The sequence below is a fragment of the Acipenser ruthenus genome, chromosome 6, assembly GCF_902713425.1.
Source record: "Acipenser ruthenus chromosome 6, fAciRut3.2 maternal haplotype, whole genome shotgun sequence".
NCBI classification, from domain to species: Eukaryota; Metazoa; Chordata; class Actinopteri; order Acipenseriformes; family Acipenseridae; genus Acipenser; species Acipenser ruthenus.
The window spans coordinates 42,097,069-42,122,562 of record NC_081194.1 but is presented as its reverse complement, the minus strand read 5'-3'; the positions used below and the strand labels follow the sequence as shown (position 1 = coordinate 42,122,562).

General features: G+C 39.0%; 1 protein-coding gene across 2 annotated transcripts in view; it reads right to left on the bottom strand.

Moving 5' to 3' along the window:
- crim1 (cysteine rich transmembrane BMP regulator 1 (chordin-like)) overlaps nucleotides 1-25,494 on the bottom strand; it is a 285,572-nt gene that overhangs the window by 58,143 nt on the left and 201,935 nt on the right. For both annotated transcript variants that reach the window (XM_059025390.1, XM_034017044.3), the window contains one exon: nucleotides 12,586-12,714. In XM_059025390.1, coding sequence (XP_058881373.1) covers nucleotides 12,586-12,714 — 129 coding nt within the window. The remainder of the gene's footprint in view (nucleotides 1-12,585; nucleotides 12,715-25,494) is intronic.

Genomic DNA, 25,494 nt, shown 5'->3' with positions numbered 1-25,494 from the left:
AGTCAGTGAGATACCTCTGAAAAAATGCTCTGAGCTGATAAAGAATGTAGCGCACACGTGTATATAGTATATAGTACATAATATCTATACATATGCACAAAAAAAGCTTATTCCTATTGTTGTGATATTGTAAAATATATACCCAGGTGCTTAGTTGTCAGAGATATTGGGGGTTCATAGAGGCTGTACGACTTTAAAAAGAAAGGCATGATGAGATATCAGCTGAAATTGTCAGCTGATATATAAACGCTTCAGTGCAAAGAGGTGCATGTTATTAACACCTGCAGAATACGGTGACCCCAGTTTCATGCAACATGATGGTGACCAAACGTGTGCGAGTACTGTTGTGTTAAATATTGCTTAAAATGAACAGTTGCATTCAAGAAATTTAGAACAAGAACAGCAAAAATTAAAAATAGACTTAAGGTTTGTGTATTTAACAAAATGCCCTGAAAACTTAACATAACGAAAATAATTTTAATGAAGGGCTGTAATACAGCAAAAAGCTGAATAATTAAACAAAAAAGGAAGTGAAAAGGTTACCGTACCAACCTGATTTTTTTTTTGTGAAACCTGTTATCTTTCGCCAGTCAAATCTTAGAGTGCCTAAAAAAAGTTTTGAGTCAGACAGACAGATTTTGCTTCGTCTGTTGCATCTTCTTTAGCAGCCGCAATCACAACAGTTGCATGAAACTGGGCTTACTGTATTCTGCTCAGTGGAGGCTCTGTTATAAACTTCTACCTGCTTTTAAACAGTGCAATGGCAGTGCTGTCATTTTAAGCTTAGTTCACATCTATTGGACAGTAAACACTGAATCAGCCAATCATAGCCTGTCAACTCGACTGGTGCTCAGCAAATTTCAACAATTTAAAAAATACAACATATTTAAAACACAACTGTTTTATCATCTTATTATTGAAAATTCTAACAAGAACAGGTCATTTCAGAGTAGATTGGCTGACTGCAACTAATAACCATCTTGCTGGTCCTGTTTACTTTTCAGTAACTGGTAATTTGCTCACATGGACAAAGTATGGTTCTTTTTTTGCATGGCATATTGATGAAACAACAGGCTTGTAGTTGTGCCTCTTCTGACTTAGAAAATATTTTATGCAAAGTATGTTAGTGACGTGGTCTTGAAATCTGAATGCTACTGAATGTACGTGGACTTTTTGATAACTGCATTGATGTGTGCTTCCTGCGTTTCTCTTTGATCGTAGATAATACTTAGTGTGAGTGCGATATGTTACTTCTTTGGTTTGGTAATTAATAGGAAGGTGCTGAAAGGATGGAAAGTGTGGTCAGATGAACATTTATAGTGCCTTGTTCTTGCTGACATTTTCGAGTTTATTTGTTGCGTGTGTTGCATTTACTGACAATCACGTTTGCTGGTGATCATTGTTTCGTAGGGCAGTTTATATTAAATATGACGTCACTTATTTAGTATTCAACTAAGCTGCCCATTGACAGAAAAGTAGTGCTCAGAGAAGTTTGTAGTCCGCTCAGTACAAAAGATGGAACATTGCTTACAATCACTTGTATTTGATCAAATTGTTACCATCCCTCTCGCACTTCAGTTTATATATATATATATATATATATATATATATATATATATATATATATATATATATATATATATATATACAGACGTGCTCAAATTTGTTGGTACCCTTACAGCTCATTGAAATAATGCTTCATTCCTCCTGAAAAGTGATGAAATTAAAAGCTATTTTATCATGTATACTTGCACGCCTTTAGTATGTCATATAATAAAGCAAAGAAGCTGTGAAAAGAGATGAATTATTGTTTATTCTACAAAGATATTCTAAAATGGCCTGGACACATTTGTTGGTACCCCTTAGAAAAGATAATAAATAATTGGATTATAGTGATATTTCAAACTAATTAGTTTCTTTAATTAGTATCACACATGTCTCCAATCTTGTAATCAGACATTCAGCCTATTTAAATGGAGAAAAGTAGTCACTGTGCTGTTTGGTATCATTGTGTGCACCACACTGAACATGGACCAGAGAAAGCAAAGGAGAGAGTTGTCTGAGGAGATCAGAAAGAAAATAATAGACAAGCATGGTAAAGGTAAAGGCTACAAGACCATCTCCAAGCAGCTTGATGTTCCTGTGACAACAGTTGCAAATATTATTAAGAAGTTTAAGGTCCATGGAACTGTAGCCAACTTTCCTGGGCGCGGCCGCAAGAGGAAAATCGACCCCAGATTGAACAGAAGGATAGTGCAAATGGTAGAAAAAGAACGAAGGATAACTGCCAAAGAGATACAAGCTGAACTCCAAGGTGAAGGTAGGTCAGTTTCTGATCGCACCATCCGTCACTTTTTGTGCATTCTTCGTTTTTTGTGGAGGGGTACCAACAAATTTGAGCACGTCCAATGTTTTGTTCTTATCCATTCTTGGGTGCTTTTAGCTGTGTGTTTTGGGTCATTATCCTGTTGGAGGACCCATGACCTGCGACTGAGACAGAGCTTTCTGACACTGGGCAGTACATTTCGCTCCAGAATGCTTTGATAGTCTTGAGATTTCATTGTGCCCTGCACAGATTCAAGGCACCCTGTGCCAGGCGCAGCAAAGCAGCCCCAAAACATAACCGAGCCTCCTCCATGTTTCACTGTAGGTATGGTGTCCTTTTCTTTGAAAGCTTCATTTTTTCGTCTGTGAACATAGAGCTGATGTGACTTGCCAAAAAGCTCCAGTTTTGACTCATCTGTCCAAAGGAGATTCTCCCAGAAGGATTGTGGCTTGTCAATATGCATTTTAGCAAATTCCAGTCTGGCTTTTTTATGTTTTTCTTTCAAAAGTGGAGTCCTCCTGGGTCTTCTTCCATGGAGCCCACTTTCGCTCAAAAAGCGACGGATGGTGCGATCAGAAACTAACGTACCTTCACCTTGGAGTTCAGCTTGTATCTCTTTGGCAGTTATCCTTGGTTCTTTTTCTACCATTCGCACTATCCTTCTGTTCACTCTGGGGTCGATTTTCCTTTTGCGGCCGCACCCAGGGAGGTTGGCTACAGTTCCATGGACCTTAAACTTCTTAATAATATTTGCAACTGTTGTCACAGGAACATCAAGCTGCTTGGAGATGGTCTTGTAGCCTTTACCTTTACCATGGTTGTCTATTATTTTCTTTCTGATCTCCTCAGACAACTCTCTCCTTTGCTTTCTCTGGTCCATGTTCAGTGTGGTGCACACAATGGTACCAAACAGCACAGTGACTACTTTTCTCCATTTAAGTAGGCTGAATGACTGATTACAAGATTGGAGACATGTGTGATACTAATTAAAGAAACTAATTCGTTTGAAATATCGCTATAATCCAATTATTAAGGGGTACCAACAAATGTGTCCAGGCCATTTTAGAATATCTTTGTAGAATCAGCAATAATTCATCTCTTTTCACAGCTTCTTTGCTTTATTCTATGATATACCAAAGGCCTGCAAGTATACATGATAAAATAGCTTTTAATTTCATCACTTTTCAGGAGGAATGAAGCATTATTTCAATGAGCTGTAAGGGTACCAACAAATTTGAGCACGTCTGTATATATATATATATATATATATATATATATATATATATATATATATATATATATATACTGTATATACAGAGCAACATCATAGCACATTCATAAATATTGAGATATTATTTTAAAGGGAGAGGCAGCATTTTTGTGTTACAGGTCTAACCCCGGAAAAACAGTTGCCAACATTTTTTTTGTTGCATTTGCAACCATTTTAGGTCACAGTCTGGAGCCCTGCTATTCTATCATAACCTAGGTTAAAAACCAGTGCAAATCCTTTTCAGCCTCACTTAACGGTCAGAATAGTAGACTCTATTTAAATATGGTAAAACTGTTGAGGTAAATATTGGTAATCTGCCAACCACTAAAGCCAAACCCAGGGTGCCCTAATGCGTACATACACTCCTTGCAGTGTGTGAACACATGAATCAGTGGTAATTGATCCGCTGGCCCTTCATAGACAGAGAATGGTAATTGTAACAATCCAGGTAATCCTAGATTATATGCACCAATATAAATCGTACAGGTTTAAGTGAACTGTGACACCAATCCAATTTGAGATCATCTCCTTAATTTATTTTGCAACCAGTTAACCAAGGCTCCTATCTTTTTAAGGAGAAAGGAAGAGAAGGAGAAGGAAGGCTGTAGGATTTAAGTCGTTTATCACCAGGAGCCTTTTGTGATGTTCAATAGTTTAAAATGTCATCAAGTAATTCCCTTCAGAATGTGCTTTTTAATACCCATTCTTCTTGTTAATTTGAAGGGAAAATGAGTTTTTCTAGCAGGGCTGTATCTCAACAAAACATTAATAACATTGTACAAACTACTGTATAGTACAACCAAGGTGATACAGTGATCAAAGAAGAAAGGTGCATGCCCAGGGATGTACAATTTTTTTAAAAAAATTGTTGTCCAAGGGACAAAAAAATCAACTTTTCCTTCTTAAAAATCTACTTGCCCCCTCCCCGTCGCACAAAACACACACAAAAAAGTGATTAACAGGGGCGGATCTAGCCTTGTAACTTGACTGATTCACTAAATTCTTCAAGAATACACAAAAGGTTCCCTCAACAAATGTATAACATACTTGTATAACAGGATTTGTTCCTTTCAGTGCAGTTTGAAACACATTTGCTTGTAAATTTAAGTAACATACTAAGGGGGACATGTATCAAGATCGACCAACGCAAAGCTAAATTGGCAGAGTGTAAAGTAGCGCTCTGCTGCAAATTTTACCCCATCCCGAATGTAATAACTAGCCAAATATTAATGTGACATGGCATAAACTGACATGTTTAAATTAGGGCTGGCAGTTAACTTCTGCGATTAACGAGTAAATGTTTTTAGAGATTAATTATTTTAACGTGCGTTAATCGCATTGCTGTGTATTGAGCCTTTCAGCACACCGTACTTCAATCCCGGCCGCAGCAACATTGTATTGAGTGTCTGAGTGCAGTTATTGTTTAAATAGAAAATTAGTCACTGAACCGCTTAATGGAGCAAAGCACTAAAAATGAATGGGATTTTTTTTTTTTTTTTGACGGCTCACTGGACAGAAAGACGCTTACTTTGATACTGTCAAAGTGAGTTCCAGTATCAAACACGAGTACATCAAGTCTGCTGCACGCCTTTATCTCTCAAAATACACTAGCAGCTCTTTTGCTACAGACAATAACAACAACAAATTAAACCCACCAGTTTTGACAGAAATGCAGGATCGCTGCAATCCCATATCAAGTATGATAATACTTTTTTTTTTTTAATGAGTTAGGCTGCATTGCTCCTTTTTTTTTTGTGCGTAGTATGTAAAGCCTAACAATTGTTAGTTTGCAGTTTTTGGATATGATGACAGTTTTTTTTGTATGTTCTCTTCACAATTAACAGTTCATTTCCTAGAAGTGCTTACTATAGCTGCATATTTATAATTTTAAAACTAATTTATTTCAGTTCACAATCACATTTAAAAATAGATATCCTATGTATTATGTTTTATGATCTCTGTATGCTGCCGATCAAGCTTGAACCACACAATTTATTGTGTTGGTTGTATTTGTAATTTCTAAATTATTGCCCCTAGTAAATTTTGGTGGTGGCCTCAATGGGTACATTTCCTGGTTAAATAAATACATAAATAAATACATTTTAAAACAATTTTATTTACAGTTAAGGATAATAAAAACAATAGCATCAGTAATAAAACAAATTTAAATTAGATGGCTGTAGTAACTGTAACAATTTAATATGTGATTAAAACCGAGATTAACTAAGATAAATTTTTATTTTTTTTTTTTTTTTTAATTTAGTCGTTGCCAATTAGTTTTTATTATTTTCTCCCCAATTTGAAATGCCCAATTATTTTTTAGGCTCAGCTCACTGCTACCACCTCTGTGCTGACTCGGGAGGGGCGAAGATGAACACACGCCGTCCTCCGAAGCGTGTGCCGTCAGCCGCCCGCTTCTTTACACTCAGCAGACTCACCGTGCAGCCGCCTCAGAGCTACAGCGTCGGAGGACAACGCAGCTCTGGGCAGCTTACAGGCAAGCCCGCAGGCGCCCGGCCAGATTACAGGGGTCGCTGGTGCGCTTTGAGCCGAGGACACCCTGGCCGACCTAACCCTCCCTCCCCCTGGACGACGCTCGGCCAATTGAGCGCCGCCCCCTGGAGCTCCCGTCCACGGTCGGCTGTGGAATAGCCTGGACTCGAGCCACTCGGGAGCCCCCCAAGATTAATTTTATTAATCGTGAGATTAATCGCGATTAATTTTTTTAATCGCTTGACAGCCCTAGTTTAAATGCTTAAATGCACTGTGCCAGTGCTCAAAATGGACAACTATCCTTAAAACAGGATATCTTTGTCAAATTGTATTTTTAAAACCTTCTTTTTTCCCCCTCAACAGAACTAATTGAACTTTATTAAGTCGATATAAATCAGTCTTTCGTTGCATGTGACGTCAGTAGCATGGCTCGACTCTGCAGTGGAAAAACAACCCAGGCTCTCCTTAACCGCACCATGAGGGCTCGGTACGGCCCTGGCACGGCTCGGTTGTACAGTGGAAAAGAGGTTTAAGTGTCTTGACTTTATATTATATTATTATTATCATACAACGGATAAAACCAAATATACATAATGAAAAGGATAACTTAATGAACCAAGTTGATTATATGACTGTGGCAAGGCGGAAGCCCTGCACATGGGAAATATGTAGTTTTATTGTATATTTTTGGGTTAATGTTGTAAATAAATTGATTTAATTGTTTAACTGCTGTGGAGCTCCGCCGGGGACGATTACCTGTCTGCATGGAGCAGCAGCTGAAAGCAATCAGCTGTTCCAGCAGGCAGGTGGGCGTGTCTCAGCGGAGCGTCAGTATAAAAACATAGAGATCACTATGATCGGGGCTGCTGCAAGGCATATTGTGTTTTATTTTTAGTGTTTTTACAGTCTTGTACCAGCCTCTGTGCGCTACCATTGCTGGTAGCGTCACATGACATTATTGTTTACTTTTTTGTTTGTGTTTATTGATTAAATCCTGTGCCCTGTGTCGGCGTATCAACGTCAATCTCTCTACCTCAGTCTCTTGTGTGTTGTCCTCGGCCGCCTGAAGCAAGTAAACCAGGACTGCCACACGGACGAATACAAACAATTGTACATAATGAAATAACTGGTATCGAGCTATAATTTCATCCTCAGCGAGATCAAAAAGGGTAATGTGGACACTAAATTCTCTCCTTTCTTCTCAGTACTCTCCCTCTGTTCCTGGGTTGTTCAGGAAGGTTAGGATCTGCACTCTCTGTCATAAGAAATAAGTTATGACTGCTGCCATAATGATCTTTGTTATCAACTGCTTTCTGACTTTTTCTTTGCACCCAAATAAGACCAATTTGAAATCAGACTTATTTGAGGACCCTTTTAGAGCCGGCGCAGCTGTTCTGTCACTTCATAAATCTAATTTTAATATCACAGACTTCATTTACAAATGAGTCCCACCTATAATTTGACCGTGCATATAATTAAGGCTTGACACGCCTTAAAGTGCATGGCTAATGAGCGGCAGCGCGCATTGCACGGCGGCGTGCATTTTGGCGGTGCTTACACAGCCTTAACTTGCTAAAAGTGTCATGATAGATACAGGGCAATTTTAAGGCCAGCGTAAACTCTGTGCTATGAACTTAATGTTGTTGCAAACACTTGATACATGACCCTATAAGAGTACAACTCTAATAAGCAATACGTGCGAGTTATTCAAACACAAAAATAGCTTCTGCCTGTTTTTTTCCACTCTTTCCCTATAAGCTGAATCCAACTCCTGATGTACAGGTGTTTTAGTTTGTTGCATCACAGAAACAAAATCACTCCTAACTATTACTGCTGCTTTGTGGAATTCTGTTTTTTCTTGACGTTTTCAGTTTTGTAACTGCTGAACCCCAGATTTTTAAATTACTTGTTTATAACCTGTCAAGTTTCTCTGCATTTTGTACAGTTTTTCTACCAAAATGCACACAATATTTACAGTAGGCTCCATCAAATTATGCAAAGACAAAATATGTTTTTTCTTTTGTTTATTTCTATTATATACTTCTTTTTTTAAAACAATGTATAACAGTTTACAGCTATTTTTTCTCATCTAACATCTTGTCCTATGACGGCTAGCTGGAACACTGCTGCAGCAGAGTGCTCCTGGTTTCACACCCTGATGGCTTTTTTTTTGGGGGGGGGGAGGGGCAACATTCTTTCTCTGTACTACTCTCACTGAAAAATGAATTAATACATAAACACATTGCCATGACATTTACAGTCTGTGTTTTATTAAATAATAATAATCAAATATTGTACAGCTAATCTCATATATAAGCATTTCGTTTATTTCATTATAAGCATATTTGACAATCTTCATGTTTCACAAATCGATGGATTGTGCATGTCCAATAAATAAATAAATACTGCTTCTGTTCAAAAAAAACCTTCACATTTTAAACAACCCAATAAGGACTGTACATGCTTGACCACAAAGTTGACTCTTTATTATTCTGTTGAATAATTTTATAAATTACACAACATGATTTTTTTTTCTAATTCACTATACCTTAGCGACTATGGTGTTTTTTTTGTTGTTGTAACTTTACTAGATTGCTGCATTTAAATGTCAGGTTCATGCATTAAGAAAGCAGCATCACTTATTTGCTAATTTACAAATAAAAATTAAATAATACCTTACATTTAAAAGATTAGTTGCCAGAGGCTCTCTTGGCAGCCATTTCTCGGATTCTTTGTAACTAACAGAAGATCAGCTTTTCCCACAGCTAGCTAATCAGAAGTGATAGGAGTGGGACATAAATACTTTTTAAAATGTTTGTGTGTAGGTGCTAGACTTCCGCAATTCACTTTTCAGAAACCTGTGTGGAAACTGGATCTGCTCACTTACCCTAAGTGAATGGTCTCCTCAGGGAAGACTGAAACACACCATGGGGCTCACATTTACAGTACATTTCCACTGCTATTAGGTTAGATAGTGAATACTTTACTCTGAAGTTTACTATTATTTTGTATTGTTTGAAGCAAGAATATTTCTGGTGACCTAAGACAGAAAGTCACTGAACATGCCAAAAATCCATCCCTCATATTTGCAACCATTCTTCTTTTGTATATGTTTTTTTTAATATATAAGAGAGAACAAAAAAGTTGAATTAAAAGGGACATCTCAATAATCTTTTCAAATAAAATTAGAGCCAAACATGATTAGTGGCATGAATTGTAAGTGCCCCCCACTTAAATAAGAACATAAGAAGAACATAAGAACATAAGAAAGTTTACAAACGAGAGGAGGCCATTCAGCCCATCTTGCTCGTTTGGTTGTTAGTAGCTTATTGATCCCAGAATCTCATCAAGCAGCTTCTTGAAGGATCCCAGGGTGTCAGCTTCAACAACATTACTGGGAAGTTGGTTCCAGACCCTCACAATTCTCTGTGTAAAAAAGTGCCTCCTATTTTCTGTTCTGAATGCCCCTTTATCTAATCTCCATTTATGACCCCTGGTCCTTTTTTCTTTTTTCAAGTCAAAGAAGTCCCCTGGGTCGACATTGTCTATACCTTTTAGGATTTTGAATGTTTGAATCAGATCTCCGCGTAGTCTTCTTTGTTCAAGACTGAATAGATTAAATTCTTTTAGCCTGCATACGACATGCCTTTTAAACCCGGGATAATTCTTGTTGCTCTTCTTTGCACTCTTTCTAGAGCAGCAATATCCTTTTTGTAACAAGGTGACCAGAACTGAACACAATATTCTAGGTGAGGTCTTACTAATGCATTGTAAAGTTTTAACATTACTTCCCTTGATTTAAATTCAACACTTCTCACAATATATCCGAGCATCTTGTTGGCCTTTTTTATAGCTTCCCCACATTGTCTAGATGAAGACATTTCTTAGTCAACATAAACTCCTAGGTCTTTTTCATAGATCCCTTCTTCAATTTCAGTATCTCCCATATGATATTTATAATGCACATTTTTATTGCCTGTGTGCAATACTTTACACTTTTCTCTATTAAATGTCATTTGCCATGTGTCTGCCCAGTTCTGAATGCTGTCTAGATCATTTTGAATGACCTTTGCTGCTGTAACAGTGTTTTACTTTTGGCTAATACAGTATTAGCCAAAAGTAAAATGTAATCAGTACAGTGTGCACCGTTTATAAGGTGGTATACACTGTGGAACCTGCTATAAGGCGGCATTGGCGTCATTCCTATTTGCCCCATAATTCAATTTTACTAGCACTTCCATCTTAGTTTTAAGAACACAGATAGCACGGTATTGAAACTACGACCCACAACTACAGTGTTATAAAGGGGGAGCAATGTATACATATTTAATTTAAACTAATACATCCTGACCTACACTTCTTTTTTTTTAATTCCTTGTTGTACCACAATCCAGACAGATCTACACTTATATACACTAAGGAGAGTAAAAGCTGCAATGTTTAATCATACTCCTTATACCTATGGCATTTACCTCATTATTATAATAATGTAAACCACTGACAGTTGCAATGTCTTGGTACTCCTGCTATAACAGACAATAAACACTTCTCACAAATATTTGTTTTCTGTTTTGATGGATTAAATACAATTTGGTTTTCCAATAACACCCTAGAACAAAATAACAGCCTGACATATCTCTTGAATTAAAGCTTTGTAAATAGAACACAAATTAATGCATTTAAAATCATGTTGTGGACGGTTATAGGTATGGTTTCCTAAATGGCTTTTCCTATCAGATGAGATTGTGAGAAACAAACCCACTGCTGCATATTTACAGTGCCTTGCATAAGTATTCACCCCCCTTGGACTTTTCCACATTTTGTAGTGTTACAACCTGGAATTAAAATGGATTTAATTAGGATTTTTTGCCTCTGATCTACACAAAATAGTCCATAATGTCGAAGTGGGGAAAAAAATCTACATATTTTTCAAAATTATTTACAAATAAAAAACTGAAAAGTCTTGATTGCATAAGTATTCACCCCCTTTGCTGTGACACCCCTAAATAAGCTCTGGTGCAACCAATTGCCTTCAGAAGTCACATAATTAGTTGAATGGAGTCCACCTGTGTGCAATTAAAGTGTCACATGATCTCAGATTAAATACACCTGTTTCTGGAAGGCCCCAGAGTTTGTTAGAGAGCATATCTAAACAAACAGCATCATGAAGACCAAGGAGCTATCAAAACATGTCCGGGATAAAGTTCTGGAGAAGCACCAATCAGGGTTGGGTTATAAAAAAATATCCCAAACTTTGAACATCCCCCGGAGCACCGTTAAATCCATTATTAAAAAATGGAAAGAATATGGCACAACCACGACTCTGCCTAGAGAAGGCCATCCACCAAAACTCAGTGACCAGGTAAGGAGGGCATTAGTCAGAGAAGCAACCAAGAGGCCAATGGTAACTCTGAAGGAGCTGGAGAAATCCACAGCTGAGATGGGAGAAACCGTCCATGGGACAACTATAACCCGGACGCTCCACAAAGCTGGGCTTTATGGAAGAGTGGCGAGAAGAAAGCCATTGCTGAAAAAAACCCATATCAAATCCTGTTTGGATTTTGCCAAAAGGCATGTGGGAGACACAGCAAACATGTGGAAAAAGGTTCTCTGGTCTGATGAGACCAAAATTGAACTTTTTGGCCTTAGCGCAAAACACTATGTGTGGCGCAAAGCCAAAACTGCTCATCACCCTGAGAACACCATCCCCACGGTGAAGCACGGTGGTGGCAGCATCATGTTATGGGGATGCTTTTCATCGGCAGGGATTGGGAAACTGGTCATGATTGAGGGCAAGATGGATGGAGCCAAATTCAGGGACATTCTAGAGGAAAACCTGTTTCAGTCTGCAAGAGACCTTGGACTGGGGTGGAGGTTCACCTTCGAGGAGGACAATGACCCTAAACACACAGCCAAAGCTACACTGGAGTGGTTTAAAAACAAGAACCTGAATGTCTTAGAATGGCCCAGTCAAAGCCCAGACCTCAATCCGATTGAGAATCTGTGGCAAGACTTGAAAATTGCTGTTCACCAACGGTCCCCATCCAGCTTGACAGAGCTTGAGCCAAGAACAATGGGCAAAAATTGCAGGATCCATATGTGCAAAGCTGGTAGAGACTTACCCAAAAAGACTCACAGCTGTAATTGCTGCCAAAGGTGCTTCTACCAAGTATTGACTCAGGGGGGTGAATACTTATGCAACCAACAAATGTCTTTTTTTTGTTTAATTAACTTTTGTGTCACAATAAAAAAATATTTTGCACCTTCAAAGTGTTAAGTATGTTGTGTAAATCAAATGGTAAAAATCCCAATTAAATCCATTTTAATTCCAGGTTGTAACACTACAAAATGTGGAAAAGTCCAAGCAGGGTGAATACTTATGCAAGGCACTGTAATCTTTCTTTACTCTTCAGCTGTGTCATTCTTCGGTATAGCTCCTAGTCCTAGTACTACCAGGCCTTTCTGTTGGCCTGTTTATAGACCACAACATACTTACTGGTTTTGCACTGGCAGGTGCGACAGCCGTTTATGTCCAGTCTAAAGCCATAGATACAGTCCCTTTCCATCAAAGTGCAGTTCTCCAGCAGCTCACAGGTAGGTGGTCCAATTGTGATGTATGTTGGTTCTGTCAATCAAAAGCAACAAAACTTAACATCTGAAACTTTCACTGACATGATACTGCAGAACCAGGTAGCATCTACTGTATTTCTTTATGATGAATATTGTATTGATTTATTTTATTTGATGTTATTTCATTAAACAAAACATAGAAGAAATGAGTATTACAAAAGAACAAGTTGTAGTAAATACGACTTATATACTGTATGTGTCATTATATATATATATATATATATATATATATATATATATATATATATACACACACACACACACACACACACTGCTGTGCACAAGTCTTAGACATGTTGCATTTTTCTACTCTGAAGCATTATGAGCATCAGCAATTTATTCAAAGCCTCCGCTAGTGTTTTCTACTATTATAACAACCTTGACTTGTATAAATAACAGTAGCCTGTGTCACTCTCCCTCACCTCTTGAGAGCTCTACATTGAAAATGGAATTACTGTCGCTATTTAGATTTATTGAAAAAACCAAATGACCTTTGTAAATTAGTTCAGGCATTAACAATTTTTAGGCCTCCTTTTCATGTCGCAATACCTGATGTTAAAAGCAACCAATCAAAATTCTGAAATAGACACCCATGCAAAATATTGAAGTCGCAGGCAGGTGTCAAGATAAACCATAATTGCATCACATATGAAAGGGCACAGACAGTGGCTGTATACCCAGAGTGACAAACAACACATCTTGAGGCTATCATTAACCTTTCAGTAGATGTTGTTCACCATCACCTGGATCAATAATAAGGATTCCTGTTGCCTATCAAGTCTGTTTTACATAAAATGTTTTACATAAAATCCCCTACCTATGTGAATGCTATCAAAATGTAGTACTGGGATTGGAAACAACGACCCAGTGAATACTATTACTTGTCACAGTAAAGGTTATTAAACATTTGCAAGCTCTGTAATAGCAAATGTCTTCCAAATTTGTTACAATGATAATGGCTAAACTGCTGTTTGGAGTCATGATAGGGACAGTTCACCACATCGTGCCTGATGTGACCCTGCTGGTCAGGCGAAAGCTAAGTCTAGGCTGAGATTTCCAGGGTTCCTGTGATCCAAATGGGGGTTAACAAAAAAAAGATTACAGTTTATTTTTAAGAACTGGGTGAAAATGTGGACTACTCTCTAAGAAAACCGCACCCTGTGATAAAGTGTTATGATTCAGATGCTAAGATACACTTCTATACTGTATACCTCCATGCTTAGACATTACTAAAGGATCTCTACTATGCACTTTGTTTTCCCCTGACAAGTGGGAATTTATTACTAACAGAGTAGTTTATGACTCATAAAATGCAAGGTGCCTAATTTTCACCTCCTCCTTAAATCAAGACCACAGTCACCTACTCAGAGAACAAAATAGCAAACACGTATAGTTTTTTGTATCCATTTGCCAGCTAATTCCTTAAAACGATGCCAGCCTGGATTAGGATGTGCAAGGAGCATTTTCTTTCTTTTTTTTCTAAAATAAAACATTTTTTCATTGTTTTCCTGCTTTGAGTGCCATTTTCAGAGGGTTTTAAAGCTCACATGATGTGCTCTGAATAGGTCCATTACTTTGCCAACCCCTTAATAAAATCAAACAGCTGAACGCGAAAGCCAGCCTTGTGAGCAGGGCTTTGGAAAGGTGTCAAAGCTCTGCAAGATTGATGTGAGCCTCAGACTAAATCTTATTTAAAAATTAACTGGATTGTGTTTGCCTTAGTCAAACAAATTGATTCAGTTGTCTTAATCCTCTCCTTTTTATGACTGAGCACTGTATGCCCAGGCTAACACAGATAACTCATTGGTAGGTTGGCATGTTTCTGATTTCATGGCACTCTGGGGTGGCTGCTGGCTCTAGACTCAGGCTGAAGAATGCCAATGAGGCCGAGGGGTATCAGGTTCATCGTAAGAGGCTATTCATCCTCAGCTATGCACACATTCACAATAGCTACAGTTAAAATCAAAAGAATGATTTAGACTTTAGACTTTATAGGTCCATAACAATGGATATGTGTACAAAGCACACCTACCTGAAAATGAATTTAACTAATGAATACCTATTGGCAACTGGCTTTCAAACTTGTAAATTCTTGATTTTGAGACAGATATTCTTGTATTTGAATTAACCTTTCAATGACTTAAAACACGAAATGCACGTTGTATGGGCAGCAGGTTTGGTTTTATAGAAACCCAGTTTCTACCCTGTTTCCTTCTTAGTCCCAACTGTTCCACTAATATTCCCCTTCATATTTTTGAGATTAGGAGGCTAACCCACTGAGCCACTGTCCATATATCCAGAACTGTTTGGGTTACTTTGTTAATACTTATCCCACGTTTTTTCTTATCATATCCCAGTCAGGTCAGTAATAACTATCCTGACAATAGTACCACATGACATGGAATGGACCTTAAGCAAGCCATTACCAATTTTGAGCTGCACAGTTCAGATAAACCGCAATATGATTGCTTCCCAAAGCAATGCCTGGAGCTGCCACTGGCTTTTATCAAGAGCTACACAGTTAGAAAAACAGAGATACATAAAGAAAGCCATGAGGAGAACACAATTCAACAGATGGCTAAAAACTGCTTTTGCAGAATATATTATGGCAATAACAGCATTCAATGTTATCAGCCTACACTATTGGGTGATATGTTTACTTCCAGTACAAAAACAAACACTATAATTCACAGTACAGCCCACAGTCTACATAGTCTTGTGTTCTTTGTTAATAGAAATCTATCACTGTGCCTCATATTAGTCTCAGTCTACATTCCCCAAGGGTCTGAACAAAACTCAATACGCACATGTTGCTTTGCAGAACCAATGCTCTAACTTGCATTTAAATGTGCCAGCCTGCCTGGTGTTTACTGCTGCCTTAAATACGTTTTTTTAAGGGGTGTGAACACATGATGGTGTGACAGTCTGGCTCGCAGTGGTGAGGTGGATGACGTCATGGACCAGGAAGTAGAAACCAAAACAATGGATGGGCGGTTGAAGCTGAGTGCAACGGCACTCAGCGTATTTATTAATAAACAACAAAACACAAAACAAAAGGGCACGAGGGCCAAACGAATAAACAAACAAACAAGTAAGTGTCGTGCTGGCTAATCCAGCACGTTTTAGCAATTGTTTTTAAATGTTGCTCGCTCTCTCCGCTCCCCGTACTGTCCTCTGTACACCAAACCTCGAGTGCAGAGAGCTGCAGGTTTATATACTATGGCCGAGGGATTAACTAGTTGTTAATTATCTTATTATCCCTCGGCCAGAGTCTGCACGCATTTGGTAAGGATGCATGACTGTCAGCTAGTTAAATAATCAGTAGCTGATCAGCCATGCATCCTCAAGGGGTTTTTAAATATAATAATAAAGGACGCGGCGGTTTTTACCCGCGCCATACACAAAAATACAAATAATAATACATAGAGGCGGGACACTCCGCCACAGATGGTCAAAGGTCACCTGGTCTAACCTATCTTTCCACAGCCACCTCAGTGCAGACAGCATGTGTGCCAAATGTAAGCACTTCAGCAGAGGGATGTTACATAATAGTTTTCCCCTATAGCACAAAGCAGAATATAATCACTCTACAATATTCAAGTCCACTCGTACCTGTTAGTAGATATTCTAAGTGAAAAACTGAATGTGCTAGGCTACACATTTTTTAAACAAGCTGGCCTCACTCACATGATTCTTGCTGCACTGATAATGAAAGTACATAGTTTTTACATTGAGATGTGAGGTTCTGATTCTTCACAATTCAGTCTCTTTAAGATTCATTCCAGGATATCAGGAGCAGAAAGAATAAATTAGCAGCTGCTTGAAAGGTTGATGCACCGGGTTTGCTGTGTGAAAAAAGCTGTCTCTACATTAATATACTGTGCCTAGCGGAAAAAGAAAGCACGAAGGATTCAAATGTACAGGGCACAGACACAAATATGTAATGGCTAAAATACACAGGACACTAATTAATTTAGAGATTTTGCCCAGAAAGGAGAAGGAAAGCCACAGAGGTTTGCCCATTTAAAATTAATTCATCCAAACCTTAATCGAAGTTAAGTATTAGTCATGTTTTTCTGGAGCCTTGAACACAAATCCTTTACCAGTGACATTGTGCTTATTCTGTCATCAGAATGCAACACAAAAAAAAAGAAAATGTCCAGAGGGCATGTGACAGAAATACAATGATTCTTGGTAGTAAATCTCCCTCCCGAGCTGTGAGGGCGCTAAGCAACGAGAACAGAGTTCCTTGGACGGGCTGGCCCGACAGTTCTTTCCCAGGGTTCAAGGGAAGTTGGCCAGCTAGAAAGGGGGCGGAACTCCTGTGCATTAACTCATCGACCCGGAAGGGAAATGACGTGGCATTCGCAGACTGGAGGGGTGGCTGCACTTGTTTACCAAGGGGTCATGTGACGGCATAAAAGGGGACAGAGAGACGCAATCTGTTCCTTCTCTTTGGTTTGTGTTATTGAACCTGAAAGGACCCGTGAGAGACCCAGTGACTATACGTATCGTGAGTGTTGTTTGTTTGTCTATAATTGTCTTGTTTGTTATTATTAGATGGCTAACACGTCCCGGAGCTGTCGACAATGGCCAGCACCAAAACCTGGAACAGCACTGCACTACTGTCACTAATAAACTTGTATCACCCACCACGAGCACTACTGCACGCACCCAGGACTGGTGACCGTGTTAGTATATTGTGGGATGGATATTTTGTGTTTATATTTGGGTCTGCAACCCTGTTGTTATTTACTCCGTGCTCTACACATTGTTGTGTATTGCTGGGGATTATTATTTGGTCACCAGACTTGGATATAAAAATAAAACCCTTTTCCAAACCGGATTACAAACCACTTTGCCACAGGAGTTAATCTTCACTATTTATTAAGCCTCTTCAAAACCAGGTCTCAAATAAAATGTAAGCCTCTACATGTGAAATGTTTTTGGTAGTATTTCACATTGCTACACTTCAGTTTGATACACTTCTTGATCCAAACCGTACCAAGGAGCCTGCATGCCATTTTACTCACTTAATCCTACAGTGATGATCAGGAACGGCTAGGAAGGCCAGCAGTGTTGTCACTTGACTGCTGTGCTTTAGGTACCCAGATTATCCCAGTCACAGATGGTCAGTATGGAGAATTTGGCACTGCAAAGTGAACTGTGAATAAACAGAAGCTGCTAGTTTAAAAGCTATGTCTCACTGCTGCTCTTTCCTGTTACTGGATATTTAGACTTCCATAGAAATAACCTGTTTCAATGTTTTCTGTCACAGCAAGGAAATAGAGCTGTCTGTACATGTTCTGCACAAGCATGTGGTACCATAGAGATTGCTGCTCAATACTGATATTACATTTCCAGAGTGTACAACCTTTTCCGAGGTTACCACCCTCTGCCACCAACATGCAAATGGGAATCACACTCCATCAGGATGCTTACACGTGCCAAAAAATAATTAAAATGAAAAGAGACAATAGAATGTCTCAGCAGTGTGTCTTCAACAGCAGTGTGGAGTAATGGTTAGGGCTCTGGACTCTTGACCGGAGGGTTGTGGGTTCAATTCCCGGTGAGGGACACTGCTGCGGTACCCTTGAGTAAGGTACTTTACCTAGATTGCTCCAGTAAAAACCCAACTGTATAAATGGGTAATTGTATGTAAAAATAATGTAATATCTTATAACAATTGTAAGTCGCCCTGGATATGAGTTTTTAAATTGTCTTTCTTTTACTATTAAAAACAATAGGACTTGAATAGGAGTTTATCTCCATGTTAAAACATTTCTGTGACGTCACCCTTTGATCTTTCAGTGGATTATATATCTACGAATCGTCTAACTAAAGTGGCAGTGTGGCTTTGAAGAGAAGGGGAGTGCGGGGCAGTGCATGTGCAGCAAAATGCTTACTTTCTGCTTTCTCCTTTGTTTTTTTCATTCTTTTTACTTTTCTAATGCCACCATCATGGTCTAAATCTAACACAAAGTCCTCGTTGCTATCTTCATGTATAACACAATATGTCGTCTGTGTCAATGGGATTTCAGGTTCAGACTCGGAACTCATGACGGCACACCAGCAAACTCATACACAAAGTAGCCTATCAATATAAATGTCAATTACCAAATTAGAGTTCAATTACTCTCATTATTGAACAATTGTCAATTAGGAAGAAATGTTTTAAATGGGATAAACCACGGTAAGTTTTGAATCGGTAAAATAATCCAGTGTCTCGTGCCTAACGGCACTCGAAACGGTGGATTATTTTACAGATTCAACACTTACCGTGGTTTATCCCTTACTTAATAAATGAAAGATCTGTGCTATAAATCCATGCCCTTTCATATACATTACATGTATGGCAAAAATGAAAAAAATAAAGTGTCTAATAAAGTTCAATTGAAGCCAAGCCACAGCTGCCCTGTCCTGGAAATAAATCATGTGATAGGGGTGTATTACAACTAAATAACCCAATTGAAAGGTTTGAGATGACATCATAACCTGACAGAGAAAAGCATTCCAGGTTTATAAAGTCCATTTGTGTCTTGAGTTTTCAAAATAAGCTTTAGAGTTAATACACTTTTTTATGTACTGTAAAATACTTTAGTAAAAACTACACCATTAAGATACATTTTATTATTGCAAAATTAACCTGTTTGGGACTTTAGTAAATTCACCATATGATACATACAATGGTTCAGTAAACCAGGCACATCTTTCAAAGCCTAATTTTTAAAGCACTACATTATCTGCATTCTGTGATGAGACAATCTTTAAGCTCTTTGTCTGATTTACAACTCATTCACTGTAAACAATGACTAGATCTAAAAGAGCAGCCTGGTAAGCTCCCTGTTTGCAGTATTGATTTAGCTGTGTTTAAATTGTTTCAATATATGCAAGCTAATGCCCCTTGAGTAAACATCAATCTTGTGGTCCTGACCCACTGAAGTATGAGCAGAAAATAAACAGCAGTAACCCTCTTTTATCAATGGGGGAGTTTGCATGTGTGTTCTAATTTTCCTCGAGACATTGTGCTTGAGCCAAATGAAAAATGACCCTATACATTTCGGGTTTATTTTCAGCCACAAACCTGAACCTCTCGAGCTGTTCTCCCAAACATGCACATGCATCGCCACTTCATGTGTAAATAACCACACATGGAAACCCCTATTTCCTCTTTGTCTCCCTTAACACCTCTCTGACAGCGGTGCAGTATTTGACATGACCTCTAGTCAGCACATTTATCTGTAAGCAGTATTAGAAACAGGGATGCTAGAAATATTTCCATCTGTATAGATTTGCAAAAATGCTGATTTTCTAATGTGAAGGATGAAGCCAACAGCTAACGCTGTTCTAGGTGTCATGTAGTATATTGTAGGATGTATGGCAAGCACAATGCAAGCTTCCCCTATGTTAGAGCACTACAATCAGTCCTGGCCCTCATCAAGCAGAGACTTTCAGTTTTCTTCAATTGAGCCGAACTGTGTCTTGGTTTTGAACCCAAGACGGTTTTAAAGCCAGGCCATTAGAAGGCGATGACTTAGAAGCTAGTAGATAAAAAATGTAACAGTTAATTTAAACATTTTAATATTTTAATTTAAATGCAAAACTTTTAATATAACTTCAAAAGGACTAAGCAGAAACAGCAACAACTTTATCAGGAGTTAATGCAATAACTATTGAACATTCAATTATGCTAAATTTAGAAAAAAAACTAAAAGAAACATAATAAATTCAACGATATGTTTTAACTAGAAGTCTTTCTCAATGTCTTCAATTGAACCACATAGTCAATGTGACCCAGTTTATGCCCATTGACTCTCATTATATTCTGGATGGGACATTTCAATATAGTGATAATAATCTGAGGGTGATATTAACAGGTCTAATACTATATTCTACTGTGGGCTGAAGAACTTCTTAAAACACAAGTGTAGGTACTGGCATTGAGTATGCATTACTGGAACTGAAGCCAGCACCCTGTCAGCAGAAGTCAGTCAGTATTGCTCTTAAAACACAGATAAGAAAAAGAAACAGCAAAACAATAAATTGTAACATACAGAAGTAGTTTTCTTTAAAACAAAGTATGGTCACAGCCAACAAAAGGCTCTAAGCCAAAGTTAAAGGCAACACCTGCTTGGTTTTCATGGATACAGAAAAAGCAGATGCAAAGCCCTAAACCTGACCTGATGAAACATAGCTGTGGTTTTTATTTAGTGTCAGAGTGCTTTAGGCCCAAATCAATGTTTTATAACTCCAGGTAACCCTCAGAGGCTTTACCGTGGCACTCCTACACCATCTGCTATCCGGGAGGAGGCCAGCACAGATCACATTTATTTCAGCCATTAATCATTGTGCTGCAGACAATATCCTGTAGCTGAAGGCAAAGCAGCAGGTCTGTTTTTATCACTTTGAAAATGGGAGAAGAAACCTGAGATACAGGTCCCTGGAGAGGATTGGGAACCACTATGCAGATGGATGAGTCCCTGCCCAGATGTGGGAAAGCCATTAATGGATAACACATCTTGTTCTGGATCCCCGAGTTTCCAAAGGCCCCAGCCAGCGCAGTTACTGTTAATGGTATTCCATACAGGGGGCAAACCGAGCACTAATGATGTGGGGACTCCCTTTACTATTTCTTTTATTCTTTCATTTGTAGGTACAGTAGGGAATCAGACAATTAACACCCTTGGAGGCAAGTTTAATTGCTCACTGCTCGTGAAGAGCAACCAGGAAGAACAAAGAATTGAAGCACACCATGATGAAAATCCCAAGCTAAGCAAGGTTAGGCCTGTTAGGCCTGTTTAGTAATTGGAGGGGTGAGCAGGGCCTATATTTATCAATCGTGCATGCAGAAAGTATGTGATTTATCAACACACAAGTTTGCATGTGAATGTTCGTAGATTCACGCAAACTCGGACCATGCCTACGATTGTTTCCTTGTATTAGAGTGATGGTACTGCAAGATAAGAGCAAACTTTATCAAATCAATTAATATGTAATATTATGTTGTAGCAGGGCGATTGCCCTGCATGTGTGTATTTAGTGTTGATATCATTCGTATGGGAAAATGGGTTTATTGTATGTCGTTGTGTAGTTGATTTGTTTAATTACATTTATTGTTTCCAGACGGGCGCTCGATTGAGACTTGCTGCCTGCTAGGTTTGGTTGAGGGGAAGGGCAGCAAGTGATTCGCTGTGCTGGACCTCAATCAGCAGGTGGGTGGGTCTTGATCGAGTGTCCGTCAGTTCAAAAGCAACCGTGAGAGATGGTTCGAGGCGACTGCAACGCCATGCCAGAGGGGAGCGGCGTGTACTCGGGAGGAGAGGGTCCGCGCTGCAGGAACGACAGCTACACAACCCTGAGACTGCAAGCGGTGCTTGTGAAGGCAATGCCCAGCCAAGGCCGTTTGAAGCAGCAGGAGTCGTTGTATGAATACCGGCTCATGAGTAGGTTAGTTAGGGGATTGTGATCCCATGTGATGTATAGCGAGGGTTACGTAGTGTAGCCGGTTCCTGGAGCGGGACGCCTCGTTTATAAGGCTAGCGCTCGCCCTCTGGGGCACCTTTTATTTGTAGTTTTTGTACTGTGTTTTATTTTGCCTTTTGTACAGCTTGCTGTATGTGTCCTCTGTGCGTTACCATGGCTGGTAACGTCACATGACCACCTTTACTTTATTTTCTGTTTGTGTTAATAAATCCTGCGCGCCTGTGCCGGCGTTTCAAATCCACCTCCCAGTTGTCTCTCTGTGTTGTAAACAGCGGCTATCCACGCAAGTGACGTAAGACCCGGTCACATATGTATATATGTAAAATAATAACGTTCTATTAGGTTTATGTATTGCTGAAATCGCATATAATCCTTTGATAAATTATTGCCGTTATATACCAAATATGCAGTGGTGTAGTCGAGGGTATACGCAGGTAAATTCTGTTTACCCACTTTGAATTTGGGCAATAAAGCGTTTACCTACTTCTCATAAAAGGGATAGAGTTTATTCATTTCTACTCTCCTGTGATATGCAAATCCTGGGTTAAAGATATGATATTTTAACAGTGAGAGTCTGTTGTGTTGCTGCGCGTGAGACTGACAGCTGAGAGCTCTCAGGTCAGAACTGTGGCACGAGCAGGGGGGTGTGGCCACTGGACTGAGTGTTCTTTTTGGGGGTGTGTGTGTGTGAGTGTTCTGTGATTAGTTGTTTATGTTATGTTAATCAGTGTTTAAAGTGGTTTGAAAAAGGTGCCACTATGCAAAAAAAAAAAGTTTTATATATATTAACTATTTCATCTTTTTTTTCTAGTGACTGCTGTTGAAGTTTAGGGGCACTTCCAAACCAGAATATATTATATGCTATCCACTGGGGGGCTCATGTAACACCTTGAATAGACAGTATTTAATGTATTTGCATCACGACAGAACCTTTAAAAAAGTGCTATTTATATTTCTCTGTTATTATTATTATTATTTGTTTATTTAGCAGACGCCTTTATCCAAGGCGACTTACAGAGACTAGGGTGTGTGAACTATGCATCAGCTGCAGTATCACTTACAATTCCATCTCACCCGAAAGACGGAGCACAAGGAGGTTAAGTGACTTGCTCAGGGTCACACAATGAGTCAAGGCTATTTTTCACCGGGGACCTTCTGGTTACAAGCCCTTTTCTTTAACCACTGGACCACACGGCCTCCTCTGTGTTTCAGATATTGCTGTTTACTTCAACAATCAGGGTAATCAACAGAATGAATACTTGCGGGGGAGTTTGCTCTTGTCCGGATATTGAAGATCCTGGCTGATGAAAAGTTTGCTGATTTAGTTCAGGCTTGGTGCCGATTTTTTTATGTTTTTGTGCTGTCCAAACTGTCAGAATTGTCAGTCAGTGATTGCTCAGTCTTGGCTGACCTAGATTGCACATTTCATTTTGATAAAACTATTACACAAAAATAAGCTAAAAAACCAAAAGTTGTGTGTGTGTGTTGGTTTTTGTGCTGAAAGAATCTGCGTGAACAGCATCTGAGAGGGGAAATAACTTTATGAGGGGGTGGGGGTGGGGGGGGGGGGGCGCTCTGGTTGGCTGAGGGCCAATAATAATGTATCTGTTCATGTTTATGTGTTCAATCTATCTGTTCAACTCCACCAAACAGGGGAGTTTGCCCACTTTTTTATTCACTACTACAACACTGCAAATATGGTATTATTAATATTGTTAATAATATTTAGGCAGTAGTATGATATACATGTTGGTTACCACCAGCATGATTATTAATTAATTACACAGAAGGTAATGTTTCAGTTGTGCACATATTCAAGTTCTCTCTACTACTATTGTCTTTTTGGCCACTGGTAGCTTTCAAATGCAGATCGGAGACATGCAGGCCTCTTTTAGCGCATTGATGCCTGATTTAGTCATTTATTCACACACAAATGATAAACATAGGCCCAGGTTTTGTAGGTGTTGGGTGACTATAGGGGATATTGTTCCCCTTGGGCCAGAAGCCAAACATTGCCCCCACCATGGTGATAGAGGGCACTGTGCTGTGAAGGAGTCACAAGTGACAAGTTGACTAATAGGTTCACAAGTTGAGGATGTTCATATTTGGTTTATGGTTGAAATGGTCTTTTTGTCTTAAAGGCACACACACACACACACACACACACACACACATATATAGATATATATATACACACACACACATATATATATATATATATATATATATATATATATATATATATATATATATATATACACACACACACACACACACACACACACACATATATATATATACAGTACTGTGCAAAAGTTTTAGGCAGGTGTGAAAAAATGCTGTAAAGTAAGAATGCTTTCAAAAATAGACATGTTAATAGTTTATATTTATCAATTAATAAAATGCAAAGTGAGTGAACAGAAGAAAAATCTACATCAAATCAATATTTGGTGTGACCACCCTTTGCCTTCAAAACAGCATAAATTCTTCTAGGTACACTTGCACACAGTTTTTGAAGGAACTCGGCAGGTAGGTTGGCCCAAACATCTTGGAGAACTAACCACAGTTCTTCTGTGGATTTAGGCAGCCTCAGTTGCTTCTCTCTCTTCATGTAATCCCAGACAGACTCGATGACGTTGAGATCAGGGCTCTGTGGGGGCCATACCATCACTTCCAGGACTCCTTGTTCTTCTTTACGTTGTCATGCTGCAGAATAAATTTGGGGCCAATCAGATGCCTCCCTGGTGGTATTGCATGATGGATAAGTATCTGCCTGTCCCACTGTTTTCTGCCAATTCTGAGCTGATGGCACTGCTGGACGTCTTCCGATTGCAAAGGGAAGCAAGCATGATGTGTTTTTCATCTACTGCAGTAAGTTTCCTTGGCCGACCACTGCGTCTACGGTCCTCAACGTTGCCCATTTCTTTGTGCTTCTTCAAAAGAGCTTGGACAGCACATCTGGAAACCCCTGTCTGCCTTGAAATTTCTGCCTGGGAGAGACCTTGCTGATGCAGTATAAATACCTTGTGTCTTGTTGCTGTGCTCAGTCTTGCCATGGTGTATGACTTTTGACAGTAAACTGTCTTCAGCAACCTCACCTGTTCCTCACCCAGTTTTATTCATCCTACACAGCTGTTTCTGTTTCAGTTAATGATTGTGTTTCAACCTACATATTGAATTGATGATCATTAGCACCTGTTTGGTATAATTGTTTAATCATACACCTGACTATATGCCTACAAAATCCCTGACTTTGTGCAAGTGTACCTAGAAGAATTGATGCTGTTTTGAA